We start from the raw sequence: 13,682 nt of genomic DNA, 5'->3' as shown, positions 1-13,682 counted from the left end.
GTATTGTTGCTGGGCCTCGCATRCACAGTAAATTGCATTACTCACAATCGCATCATTTACTAGCTTTGCATTTTTAAAATCCCTATCTGGCCTAAACCAGTTCTGGAATAAGTAGTATAGAAGTTCAGGAAACATCACACAGGCTTCTGAAGCCAACAAGCACTTTACAAGAGAGGCAGCCATCTGCAGGAGGAAACAACATTTTATCTGAGATATGAACTTCAAATCACTCACGCTTCCCTTACCAAAACGTGAGCTTCAAAAACAAACAGAAATACAGAAGACAGAACCTTATTAACTAACAAGAACAGAGCTTTTTGTTCATGGTCAATACTGTTGACTGAGCATTTATATAAAGGATTATGTTAACTGTGTAACGAAGCCAAAATGTTTAGTTCAATTCCCTTTAATAGTGCTCTTAAATCTCACATTTCTCCAATTTCAGGAGGCTAGGCATATCCTGTTACTGAGGATATAACCAAACTGAAGCCTTTAAGCAGGATGCATTTCCTGCCCAAATTTTTATGATAAAGCTTCTGAACTCATCCAAGAAACTGCTAAAACATCTACTACTGGCATCTGCCAGCACAGTAAAAACAACTTTGAACAGTCGYTGCCTCTTCCACAGACGCCAAGTTTTTTTCCTTTGGGTGTTGGGGTTTTTTGTTGTCGTTGTTTTTCTTTTTCACCTGAGCATCCCCATTCCGGATTTTTCCRCTAAATTCAACTCGATGTCTAGTTTATTCTAAGTTGAAAACAGACAGAGCTTAAAAAGCAGGAGGAGTATATAATATGTGCACGCAGACTATACAGGAAAATTGAACTACTCACTCAAGAGCACTGAGAATATAGTAAACAGAATTCATGAATTCAACCTACYGTTGTAAGTTAACTTCAAATGACATTTTGCTAAACATTAATGCACCAAACGGTTTACGTATTTAAAAAAAAAACAAATTCCAATTTTCAAGTTGCTTGGTGAGGAAAGTTGTACCAGATTTCCCATATATTAAGCAAGAGTCTGATTAAACTGCAGTTACATAACTGGTTAAATCAGCGGATACAGACACACTAGATACCTGGTGTGGAACCACTGCAACATTTTTGGAACTAAATTTAGTTTATACAGAACCTTTAATGGTTACCACTCAGTAAAAAAAGGCTCTTTAATGAACTTCCACTTGTTCTTTATTTAGTCTTCAGAAAAAAAAGAAAATACTATTTTAATTGTCATTTAAATACATAGGCAGAAAAATCCAAAGCAAAGCAAGTCTGAAAACGGATCTACAACTCTGCACATCAGTAACTCGTGCACGAACCACCACAAASCTACCATGGCACAGAAACAAGGCAAAGCATAGGGTTCCCAGCTTCTGCAAAATGGCTACTTCTATGGCATCTTGGATAAATGCCACTTCTCACTGCCACAGCAACAAAACCATCAGCAGGCCACTCAGAAATAAACTAATTCATAAGGCTCAAAAGCTATCAATTCAGACTAAGGTTTCTGTCATATAAACACTCTCTAGTTTACTATTTTTTCTAAGGAAGCAGATACATATTAAGCCAGTCAGATGAAATTCAGATCTCTCCATTGCCAGGAAGAGTCTACATAGTCTGCCCCATTTTTACATATGGGTGTAATCACAACTGAGTCAATCGACCCATTTATGATCATGGTCACAACTGTATTCACCAGCAAAATTATACAGAAAAGAAGATGTGATATGAATTTTTTAGAGTATTAGTATAGTGAGAGTTTCATCATCTCACTACTTACCCTCTTCATCTTCTTTAGTTATCTGTAAGTACTGGTATACATTTCAACTCTCAGCATACCAGAGCAGCAGATATAGGTCTATGTGGACTATCAGCTATAGCAACAGGGGACCAATAAACTTCTCTGACAGCAAAATATTAGTCTTCACCCTGCCCATGCCAATAAGCAGAGGTCAAAAAATATTTTAAGTAATGGTACTTCCATGGTACCCAAATGAGGGCAAGAAATTCTTAAAACGTTATCTGGTACACGTTCTATTCTTTTGATCATTTCAACTAGCTTTCAAAATACCTCTGTCTTAAGACTGCCATCTGAACTGTTTTACATCCCATTTACGCTTGGGAATGGTACTGCAGTAACACTTCCAAACCTCACACTGGGACATTCGATGATTTGAAAAGAGAAACCAAAACTTCCAAGTAGTATGACTTACTTCATCATTTAACAGTAAAGAATCAATGCTGCAATGACATCCAGGTTCTGAACATCAAAGTAAGGATTATCAAAACAGCTTACTATCCCCCATTAGTCTACTGTGTTTACAAGGGAGAGCCAACGAACGGTCACAACACTGAACAAGGCTGTTTTTTGTTAAACAGACCAGTCTGAAAGCCGGTATGCTTTGGGCTTAGGCTCTAAACAGAACACTGACTAATCGAGCATCTAAATCAAGACATGTCCTCTGACAAAAATTGTCTTACAAATGCAGTTACATGACCAATTCCAGTTTAACAGTACAGCAGGCCAAGGGGAAAAAAGTTAAAAATGGCCCGTTCGATGAAGATAATTAAGCCAAAACACATTTTAAGGAAGCAGAAAACTGGGAAGACAATACTAGAAATTTAAACAAGGAATCAAGGGTTTTGAACACATCTACAAGGCTAAACCAAATTAGATTCAGCGCACAGTGTTTTGATACCGTTCAGTGTAGCTACACTGCTTTTACAACCACTATGACAAACCTGAACTCTTCGCTGTCTTCAGAGTGCTTAAGGAACCTCAGGACATCTCATCCAGACAATGAATAAACCTCCTGCTGCTTCCACGCTATTTCATTTAGCAAAAGCCATGTGATGCTATCTAAGCAGTAGTTGATCAAAGCTGAACGAAAGGTGAAAATCTATTAGAGACATAGACCTGAACCAGACCTCTAAATCAAATGCTCCCTCAATTTAAAACCCACACAGGACGAAACTGATGCCACATCAAACATTTCCATGATGAATTTCATCCACACTTACTATTTTTGTCCCATGAAGCACACGCTTTGTACTAGTTAGGTCCTTTACACAGTTCATGTCACTAGAGTAATTAAGTGCCTGAGATGCTTTAATATTTGTTCCGTATCTGCAAAAATAAAGTATTAAAAGAAATGATCTTCTATTGTGTTTACATCACTGTGATCCAGAAGAGTGCTCGGCTCTGCCAGACTTTCTAAATAGTGCTACCTAAGTCCACGCACATTTAGCGATTTGGTTAAGATTAGTTCCATGTTTTGGACCTTCAGTAGCCTGTCCCAGAGCCGGCAGCAGTAGGAACACTTCACTATACTTTTGTGCAAGTCATTTAATAATTATCCAAACCCCCAAAAGTGGTTTAGTAAGCACCTTCGTAAGTAACAGTACACGCAATTTTTAACCTGTAGTAATTACAAAAGAATATATGAATTTGTCATATTAATTATACTGGCTTATAATTAAGTTTTTCTTTTATAAGAAAAATAGACAAATGCTGTGAGAAAAAAAAACCTAACTGTTACAGAATTAGTACTGAAAGACAAAACACACAAATAGAAATCACAGTTAAAACATAAATATACAATGAGAACACAAGAGGTAAAATGAGTCAATACATTAGATCAAGAATTAGACCAAGAATCAGATTTACTACATGTAAGTACATATCTCTTACAGCACTTGCACATAAAAGGTTCAAGGCACTAAAGGAACGAATTCATCCATTCAAATAACGTGCAAGTTTGGAAGGAAGCCTAACATGTATTTTATTCTAGACAGAATATCTTAAAAACCCAGAACATCTGAATTCCTTTCTCAGTCTGAAACATCCAAATTTTTAGTTCTGCTTCAGTTTTGTATATGGCAATCAAGGTATATTAACAGTRTATTACAGAACTGATGAAGAAGAAATCAACACAGAGCCAGGAAGTTCCAAGCTCTACCCATATCTCTTGTACAGACTTGTTAAATGACTTGGGGCAAATCCCTTTATCTTCCTTTGTTTCTCCATTCRCAGGGTAATGATGCTCCCTAAGGGGATGTGATGCTCTTCAGATCAATACTACCTTTGAAACCTATTGAAGAGCAAGGCAAAAAAAAGAAAAAAAAAGGAGGGAGAAAAAAAATCACTTTACACTCACATGGATGTTTGTGTGCACACACAAGTTAACTAGCTCTCAGCTCCACAATGCAGACTGAATATTGTGCAACATCTGTGTTGATGTTACTCAGGAATAAAGCACCAGTAAACACAAAGTATCGCTTGCTACTCAAGCTAAAAGATATATTCGCCACTTCTCTGCTTAATCAAATCAGATCCCTAAGATCACATAGATTTTTATTTCCAGTTGTTACACTTTTACCTCTCTGCACCTCTTCCCTCTCTGCTTCTATTTAGAGAGCCGGTTTCACAACCTACCCCACCCACAACCAAGACATCCTACCGCTGCTAGCGAGAGCTAACCAACCTAGGCAATTCAGAGCAAGGAATGAACAAATCGGGAGGAGGAAGCAAAACGTTCCTGCCCTCTTCACCAGCAGTCAAACACGCAGAGGTTGAAATCCTTTCCTAAAACAACCAGGAAAGCAAGAGAAGAGGCATTTATCTTCCTGCCTTGCCAGCAGCTAGACAAGGATGAATGCAAAAACGAGAACCTGGCCCTTCATGAGAACAGAGATTTCACATTCACTGCCTAACTTCTTAAGCTTGAGCGGAAAAACAGGACAAACGATCTCTAAAGCAGCAGCACAGCAGCACATTAGAAACCATATGACACGCATCAGCGAACTGCTGCTTAGCATTACCGCAATCCGAAAACTAGCATCAGATTTTCGATTTATAAGGATTAGAAATAAACCAGTATTTCAAACATTTAATGAAACAGCTGTCCATATGATATCTTAACTGCTTTTAAACTAGATTTGTAAGAATTCAGGAGAAAAAAAATACTTCATTCCAAAACAGATATCCGCAAATCCAACCATTTCTTAGGAAAAGGACAACACGTTTAGCGACCAGGCTACTCTTAATTGGCTGACAAAGCCTTGATTCACCACTAGTCACAAATGCTTAATAAAAGATTTGCCTGAACACCTTTCATCTGACACTCTTTTACTTTGTATTTTGGCATGGCATAAAACATTCAGTGTCACTTCACACAGCTCTGCTTACAAACTTGAACTCAGTCAACTACCTACACTATTATGGAGGTAGAAAAATATCTACAGTAAAATAAATACAGGYCCAAGTTAGAACTTGTATTTTGAAACTAACACTATAAAACAACATAGAGACAAGAAGCCCCACCTAAACGGCCAGCTCAAACTTTTCTCCTTCAACCAGAAATGAAATCTGTTTAGCAAAAAGCGAGACATTCAGGCACTCTAGGTGCACACATGGTACAGTGAAACAAACATCTACAGCTAAGAAGATGCTAAAGCCTACACGATGGACATGTGGATATACAGAACATGTTTGCAGTCCTGCGAGAAAGGCTGGAGCTAAGCCGCTAGGTAGAGACCAAAAGGGGGGGGGGGAAAATCACATTTTATCTCCGGTATTTACTTGGGTTCTCCATGCACAAAACAACTGTAGAAATACTTCCGTACGGGTAAYATACTAGTTAATGACTGACAGCTCTTGTACTATGGCAACAAAGCCCACAGAAATAAACGTATCCTTCTCAGAGAGATTAATATGCTAGATTAGTATCAGTCTGAAACTATACTTTTACTAGCTAACAAAGATTTTGCTTTCTACGTTGACATACAAAATCCTGCAATCTAACAAACAATGAGAAAGCAAGCTTTCAGTTGAACCAACCATGAATGCACATCAAAAATAACATCTCCCTCAGTTTCTTTTGAAGCCAGGCAATAAACATGCTTTAATAAAAACACAAATGCAAGGGGAAAAAAAGAAAATAGATAGCACATACATTTGTTTAATCTCTCCTTTGTTAAATCTGGCTAAGGAAAGATGACTGAAGATAGCGCATCATATTAATGTGATATTGCTCCAAACCGAGTTGCTTTTTACATGACAGTCGGACTCTTGGCCACTGTCCCAAGAACTTAGCTCAGAGCTACTAGATTCCAAAGCTCTTGCTCAGTATTTAACTACTTCTGAGCCTACAGAAGAAACTAAATCGATAACATTCTTCAGAGAGAAAAATATCAATTACTCATACTCAGAGAAGTAAAGCCAATATATTACATGGTCATTGCAATRCAGAAACAAATGTCCTTAATGGATGCAAAGACCAATAGCTTGAGAATCAGATGAGCATTARACCACATGTCAGTAAGAGCTGAACTTCGTCTCTCCTGTACAACAGATACTTTCCTCAGCYTGCAGGTATTTCTTAACTTCTTGTGCTAATTCATACATCTATGGGAAAGAGGCATCTGACAGCTCTGAGGAGTGGATGAGCAACAATASAGTGCTAACACTGCACAGGAATTAATTGGTACAGTAAAAACGACTTCACGTTCTCCCAAAGTAACATGAAAGTTCAACCAAATACACAAGCTACCTGAATATGCCAACCAATTGAACTTACAGCATTTATTTTGTGCTCCATGTTACATGAAATCATATTTTCCTTAATATAGTACTTCAATACGCGAGGTWAGGTAAGGATCACATGTCAAAACCCCAAATACTTCCTGTTTCTTTTTCTTACGTATAGATTACAGCTACAGCCTGTAAAATACCAAACATGAATCTTGCTTCAAGTTGGTATCAGCCTGCGTTATGCTTGAAAAGCCTRAAGTTCCAAGCACTAAAGCATATTCTCCCCGTCTTTCATGGCCTAGAATTAAAGCTTCCTTCAACACCTCACTGCCTGCTACTCCGACGTTACACTTGATAGAAGGTAGCCATGCTGACTAAGACTGCAAAAGGGCTTCACACRTTACTGTTTACTCTGAGCCAACGTGAAAACCATGATGTTCTAAGTATTCACATTGTTTCTTAACTCCTTTACCTGCTAAACTCGCACAATTTCTGTTGCTCCAACATGCAAAACCACGTCTGAGACAAAAAGAATAAGAGGAGTGACCTTTCAGATGGTGTGCACAAATAAATTCAATAATGTTGAACACTGAAAAATATGCATGCCCAATCACAACTCAAATTCTAAAGCTTATCTTTTAGAACAAYCTTCCAGCAAAAAAGTGCATAATCCAACTGAAAAAAACAATTTTAACTAGTATATATAGACTAACTAGAAAATAAAACTGCAAATAACAACAATAACTGTGCAATTACTGCAATGAGTAGCAAGCCATACGCTACATAACCGCTGAACTATTGAAGAAAAGCAGTAATAAAACATCTTGCTTGCCACATACCAGGACATTATCACACTAAACAGTCACATAAGCCAGAAGTAGTGATCTGTACCAGATGCATTCATACAATCTGTCACAGGAATAGACTCTCAACACCAGATTCTCATTCTGCAGTGTGAGGAGTTGGTCCAAGTCATATTTAAACACCAAACATCAAAAGCAACAGACCATTGCAATGGCATCTCTCTCTACTTGCTCATTCAGAGCAAAACACAACCACCCAGCCAAATCTTTGCAAGAAAATGAGCAGTAGATGCAGAAGGACAGCACGCCTCAGAATTTACAGTAGCTTCCAGAGCTGGAATTCCCTAAAACATCTTCCTCTGCTCACTCAAAAATCAAGGTATGAAAGCTTAAGTGAAATGGAGTTTGACAGAACATTCTGGAAGGGCAGGAAGAACAACATGCACATCAGAAAGTGAGTCCACTTGGACTAACTGGACTGCTGTTACTAATAAGCATATAAGTCCTAAAAAAGTTTCAAGACAATTCTAAGYCTAGGACTGATCTTGAAGAGTCTGAAGGCCCGAGATGCCCGTTCACTGTTAACGCKCCTTTCTTAGACAACTGGCTGAAGAAAAAAAACAGTGAAAACGCCTTTTACTGGAGAAGATTAAACAACAATATGACAATCAGCAAATATACTGCATAAATCCTCACAGAACAGGACTTGGATTCCTCTCCCCGGGATGGCTAGTTTTCTTAGGGCTGGACTTGGACAGTATGAAAATACAAGACAAACTGAGTAACGAGGGTCATCAACTACTTGCAAAGCTGGCATGCTAAATTTAAGAAGGATGGTAGACCTTGCAAGAAACTCACTCCTTTCAGAGTTTATCAGTAGGAACTCCAAGTATGGCATCACTGGGCAGAGGACTGCAAGAAAAGAGAATGAGCTTCCAATTTTGTAAGAGAAGGCTGGAAGTTTTCATTTATCTTCCAGAGTCCTTCTTCTTAGGAAACAACACTATAATTATCATATTAAATAAATGAAGCAAACATTCTATCTAATATAAACATTGTAACTAGTTAACTTAAAAGCAATTACCACTTGAAAGGCATTATTCCAGCCCGTCTGGTCCTAGATAGAAAGTTACTTAAACAACAGCTTTCTAAGACATAGCACTGGAAGGTGCAACATCACACAACACAAACTCCCATTTTATGAGCCAGAATAATAAAAAACAGTATAACCACTACTGGTCTTCTCTCCATCTGTCCTAGGGCAAGGGAAGAGACAGAAAGTTATAGAGCAAGCGTAGTCACGTGTCATGCTCAACTCCTATTTGAAGTCTTAAGATACGGAAAAGCCAGAGAGCAGACTATTGCTCTTTCTAAATTCAATAAGCCTACCCACTACTTGACAATTAGGCTGGGTATTTCTGCAATAAGTTGCACAGGGCATTACCCAGCTCCTTCCACGCGAGTCTCAAGCATCTCACTTCCCCCTTCATGAGCAATACACTTAGGATGGGAGAATTAGGGTGGCAACAACTGTACTTCACTCATGACAGCAGATTAGTGCTTTGTCCAGAAACAGCCAATACGGTCCTTTCTCAAAAGCCAAAATTTTTAGGAGAAAAAACACCTTCTTGCACTATAATCATATAACACTGTGGTGTTCCTCATACATAACTAGGGTAAACACTTGAATCATAGGCAAACAGTAATTACGGGATAATCCTGGGAACTCCAGTTCACTCTATCTGTGGCAAGATTAGCCCTCCCAATATGGGAGGAAAATGACTTATTTCTTGTTTCTAGCACACTACTTGTTTTCCTTCAAGGATCTTCACTGAAAAAGGTACTTAATACTGCCTACTAACCATATTGTGCTTTTATTACAAAATAAGAGCATCCTTATCAGAAGATGCGAACTCCAAGCCTGATATGTTCTCTAAAAAGTATAAACTGCAAATGCTGCAAGATCTGTGTTCTAACACTTCCCTCTTCTACTTAGGGGACTGAATCCCAGCTCATTGTTTTAAAGGGCTTTTAGCTTAAAGAACAAGGAGAGGGCTTCCAAAGGGACAAGCGTTTAGTGTCTCTACAGGCTGGTCCCCTAAGTTCAGAAGTGACTACTGCATGACATGGAGTTAGCCTATTTTTCTTTGGGGCTGAAAATAGCCTAATTAAGAAATCAGGAAGTGTCCAACTAGGGTACTAATTGTCCTGGATAGCAGAACAACAGCCAGCCTGAAGGATCCATTGAAATTCTGATACTCGAAATACCAGTTTAAAGACATGGAAGACACTGAACAAAAATAAATTAGCTACACCACAGGAAAAAAAAATGCTACACAAGAGATTTTTTTAAGATGCAATTTCATATTCCCCATGATTGCTTTAATCAATTCTAAATAGGATACACAATAAAAGTAATGCTATGTGTATCCTTCCATGCCCACTAAAGAGCTCTCAAACTGGGCGCATAACTAACTCGAGAAATTATCGCACATTTTAGGTACAGATCATCTGTTTCGCACCCTCCCCTTTCTTCTAAAGCCATAAGCCCCTATTTGTTTTAGCTATGTTCAGTAAAAACATACTTAACTACGTACTAAGTTTGGACACATCAGCTAGCATGCCCACTTCTGTCTGCTAAATCCAGCAGTACAAAAATTCCTTCAAATTTGGTGAAATCTTTACTCTACTTAAACTCCTCTAAGCCCCGCAAGCAATCAAGACCACAAGATAACTGAATCCCAATTTCAAAATATCTTCCAACGCCTACCCTTGCAGTCTCCAGAAAARTCAGTTCAATGCGGTTCCCCTTTAATAATTCATATCTGTTTAAGTCAATCCAAAAAAAGTAATACTACCCTCATTTAAAGATACAATGTGAAATATTTTTTGTTTATGTCAGGAAGAGGTCAAAGTTGTTTATTTTTACTTTCAATTTCATTCTTCACAATATTAATTGTTTTGCATTTGACATCTGAAATTGGTTTAAAAAGATGTTTCACCCATTTTCATGTCCAACATGCTGCAATGTCTGAAATAGAAAGACTTTGTTTATCTTCTTTTCAACATTGAAGTTACCATAACTAAAAGAGTTAGCTCAGGGCCTAGCACACCACTGACAACTTTGAAAGGACAGACTTCTCTGTCTTTTTGTCAGCTTTAATTTTCCAAACCTTGGTTTCATTGCATTCACTTGTACAAGAAAAAAAAACAAGGCCTTCACTCCACATATGTCAGTCACTATCCTGCRGTCATTATGCTACATACTTTTATCAGCCTCTTGCTGTTTCCATCTCCTGCAATGAAATAGTTGACAACTCATTTTCTCCATCAAGCCTTGCCCTAATTGATTTTTACCCATCTCTGAATAATAAACCTTAGAAACAAACAACTCCATCCAACAATATACCGACCCTTGTGTTAAGGCAAAAAAAATTGTGTTTAAACACAAACAAAAAACAGTAAGAACCTAGTAATAGTACAAGTTCAGCTTTTACTTACTTGTATTATACAAAAAGATGCAGTTGCATTAGATAATATTATATAAATTATTTCTGCAAAAAAACTAGATTATAATGCTACAAAGCTTTGCCTTCAAAACGCTGCAATAAGAAAAAAATACTGTCAAAGACTACAGAAGTGTTTTGAGGGCAACATCTGTATCAACATGGGACATCTACCAAAGGTTCACAACTGTAGGACTTAAGCCTTTTGACATCAGTACTGYAACTTTGAGAGCTTAAGTCACTTGCAAGACCAGGACCTAGCTTTCTAAGACAATTCAAAAGCAAGATAAGGAACAGGTACCTGTGCTTGCTAGAGGGCAGGGAGCGGAACAGTAACTGGCTGACTGACACAAACCATTTCCCCCCACCCCCTCCCCAAATGCTAATGATCCAGCTACTGAACAAGCACATCCATACCACACCACTGCTAACAGAATACTGTGCATCTATACCGTAACGGGCTCGTCATTAAATTGGTCGCTTTCATAAACTTACTAAAAATGCTCTGGGTTACACAACCTCAAACTCTGATACAAACCTCTTAAAATAATAACTTATACGCGCTATTTTGACAGCACTGAACACAAAGAGAACTGTCAAACAAGACTACATCACTCAGAAAAAAATGGTTTTCCGTGAAGGAAAACTACCTTAGGCAGAGACACTACGAAAAATGGTGTGGGGGGAGGGGAGGGGTTAAAGAAGGGGGATTATTAAGGAACGGTATCATTAATATTGGTATTTGATAGTAACATTAAATACTAATATTACTTAACATTAATTGTTACTAAGCACAGGGGAAAACTGACTGTCAAGAAATAGTACCTAGATAAGACTCCTATTCATTATCAACTATTGTGGTCTCGGAAGAGCACAAGAGTCCCGTTAAATAACTTAGTCATAGTGACCTTGCTATCGGTCACTTCTGCTGCCCCCTTCCCACACAGTTTCTCAACAGTCAGAAAAGTTACCAGACTAATTTTTCCCCTATGTTCCCTGCCTTCTTAACTACTACCACCGTAGCTATGTGGTTGTCAACTGTTATTTTATTATAAGTCTTTTTAGGTCGTCACTACTGAATAGCTCTGGTGTTGGCTTTGCAGACTTTTCCCAGGATACAGTAGACATACACTGTCCTTACTCTTACTAGTTTCATTCAGTCATTCGTAGTTAAGATACTAATAAAAGCCATTGAAAACTAGCTATTTCTGCCTTCAAAGGCGGCAAGGTAACTTGCACAATAGTCAGCTGTTGGTTACAAATTTGTTTCCACAAGCTAAAGAAAGAACAAAAAAAAGGCATCAATAATAATTCTTCATACAGCATTTCATGAAAAACCCCCTTTAATAATACACTAACCCAAATAAAGCAATATGCAATTTTCCTGTTTTCTACTACATGTAGGGTTTTTTGTGTTATCCCGTCTGCTTGTTCGGATGCCTATTTTCATAACTTATCCAGAAGCCTCTACCCTCTAACCAGCCCTGCAGAGAAAAGATGCTTCTGTCAGATCACAGTGACTTTAAAGGCACAAAAACTACTCACGTAGTCAGCTGCTTACCCGKGGCTGCCTTACACCAAGCTTTCAGAAGTCAAAGCCAAAATCCTCCATCCTAAATATTAAGCATCRGTTTTACTTTATTCCGTAAGCCTCTTCAAGATAGCAATGGAAGATGAAGTACCACCCTTTCGTTTTCCTTTTTAAATATTAACTGTGTCTATATGTACCTGTTAAAGCTGCTGATGGGAACTAAATTTTCATCAGGGAATACACATAAGCAGTATAAGTTTACTATACACTTAGGCATAAATTCATCCGAGTAACTCACAAAAACATATATATGACAAAGCTAAATTATTTTAGCTACAACGTCTAAAGTACACTGCAGTGCTCCTACAAAATTCAACGTCTACCAAACATACAGGACCGGCCCTGTGTTCAGTGACCTAGGAAGTGAATTAAGCARTGTCTGCTGCCACTAACTTGGGGAGATCAGCCCGACGCTGTCGCCTCTCCCTCCCCCCGGAAAACCCAAATACGCCCGTCACCAGGACACCCCATGACACAGGCTCTGCTGAAGCTGTACAACTAACAAAGACTAAGCAATTCTACAACTACCTTAACTCCTGTTAAGGAGTAAGACCAAATGAAGGCCCAACACCACAAAGCGCATCGAGGATAGGAATCAGAAGTCTTACGCACRCTTCAACGGATTGTTATTTACAGCAAAAGTTGTGAGCACGCCAAGCTCACTCGTGACCCAAATCTGCTAGGTTCCAAGAGAAAAAAAAAAGAAAAAAAAAGAAAAGGAAAGAAAGAAAATGGAGTTCACGTTTTTTAGCGGCCAAAGCCCTCCGCAGGGCTGGAAGTCCCCGTTCTCAGGCCGGGGTGGCCGGGCACAGCGTCTCTCACGCATCGCCGGGTCAGCAGCCCCACGCCGCGCTCCGGGGTTGCCTGACGCGGGCCGACACGCCGGGAAACTCCGCGAGCCGCCTAAGGAGCCCCGCGCACCGGCCACCGCCAGGGACGACAACGACGGACAAAAACCCCTTAAAGCGGCTTAGCGCGGCCAGTAGCTATTTAGGGCCCGAAAGGGCGAGCCGGCGGCGGGCAGGCGCGGGCGGGGGCTGAGCCTCCCGCAGCCGCGCCCGGCGCCCCCGGCCCCTCACCTTCGGCCAGCAGCTCCTCGGCGGTGACCTGGTACCGTCCCACGGCGAACACCTTGCCCAGGGCGACGCCGCCAGAGCCGCCGCCGGAGCCGCCGCACACCGTCCCCCCCCCGCCGCCGCCGCCGCCACCGCCGCCGCTCCCGTCGGACTTGGGCATCCGAGAAAACTTCT

At 39.7% G+C, this 13,682-nt stretch overlaps 1 protein-coding gene across 2 annotated transcripts in view; it reads right to left on the bottom strand.

Moving 5' to 3' along the window:
- The window catches only part of BMP2K (BMP2 inducible kinase), a 68,158-nt gene extending 54,482 nt beyond the window's left edge, over window positions 1-13,676 (bottom strand). For both annotated transcript variants that reach the window (XM_085309233.1, XM_085309234.1), the window contains exon 1: window positions 13,512-13,676. In XM_085309233.1, the coding sequence (XP_085165359.1) occupies window positions 13,512-13,668 (157 nt within the window). In that variant the 5' untranslated portion in view covers window positions 13,669-13,676. The remainder of the gene's footprint in view (window positions 1-13,511) is intronic.
- Window positions 13,677-13,682: the final 6 nt, after the last annotated feature.

Source organism: Rhea americana, unplaced genomic scaffold, assembly GCF_003343005.1.
Source record: "Rhea americana isolate MKP2758 unplaced genomic scaffold, rheAme1 scaffold_294, whole genome shotgun sequence".
Taxonomy (NCBI): domain Eukaryota; kingdom Metazoa; phylum Chordata; class Aves; order Rheiformes; family Rheidae; genus Rhea; species Rhea americana.
Note: the sequence above shows the minus strand (reverse complement) of the source record. Positions and strands in the feature narration are given on the sequence as shown.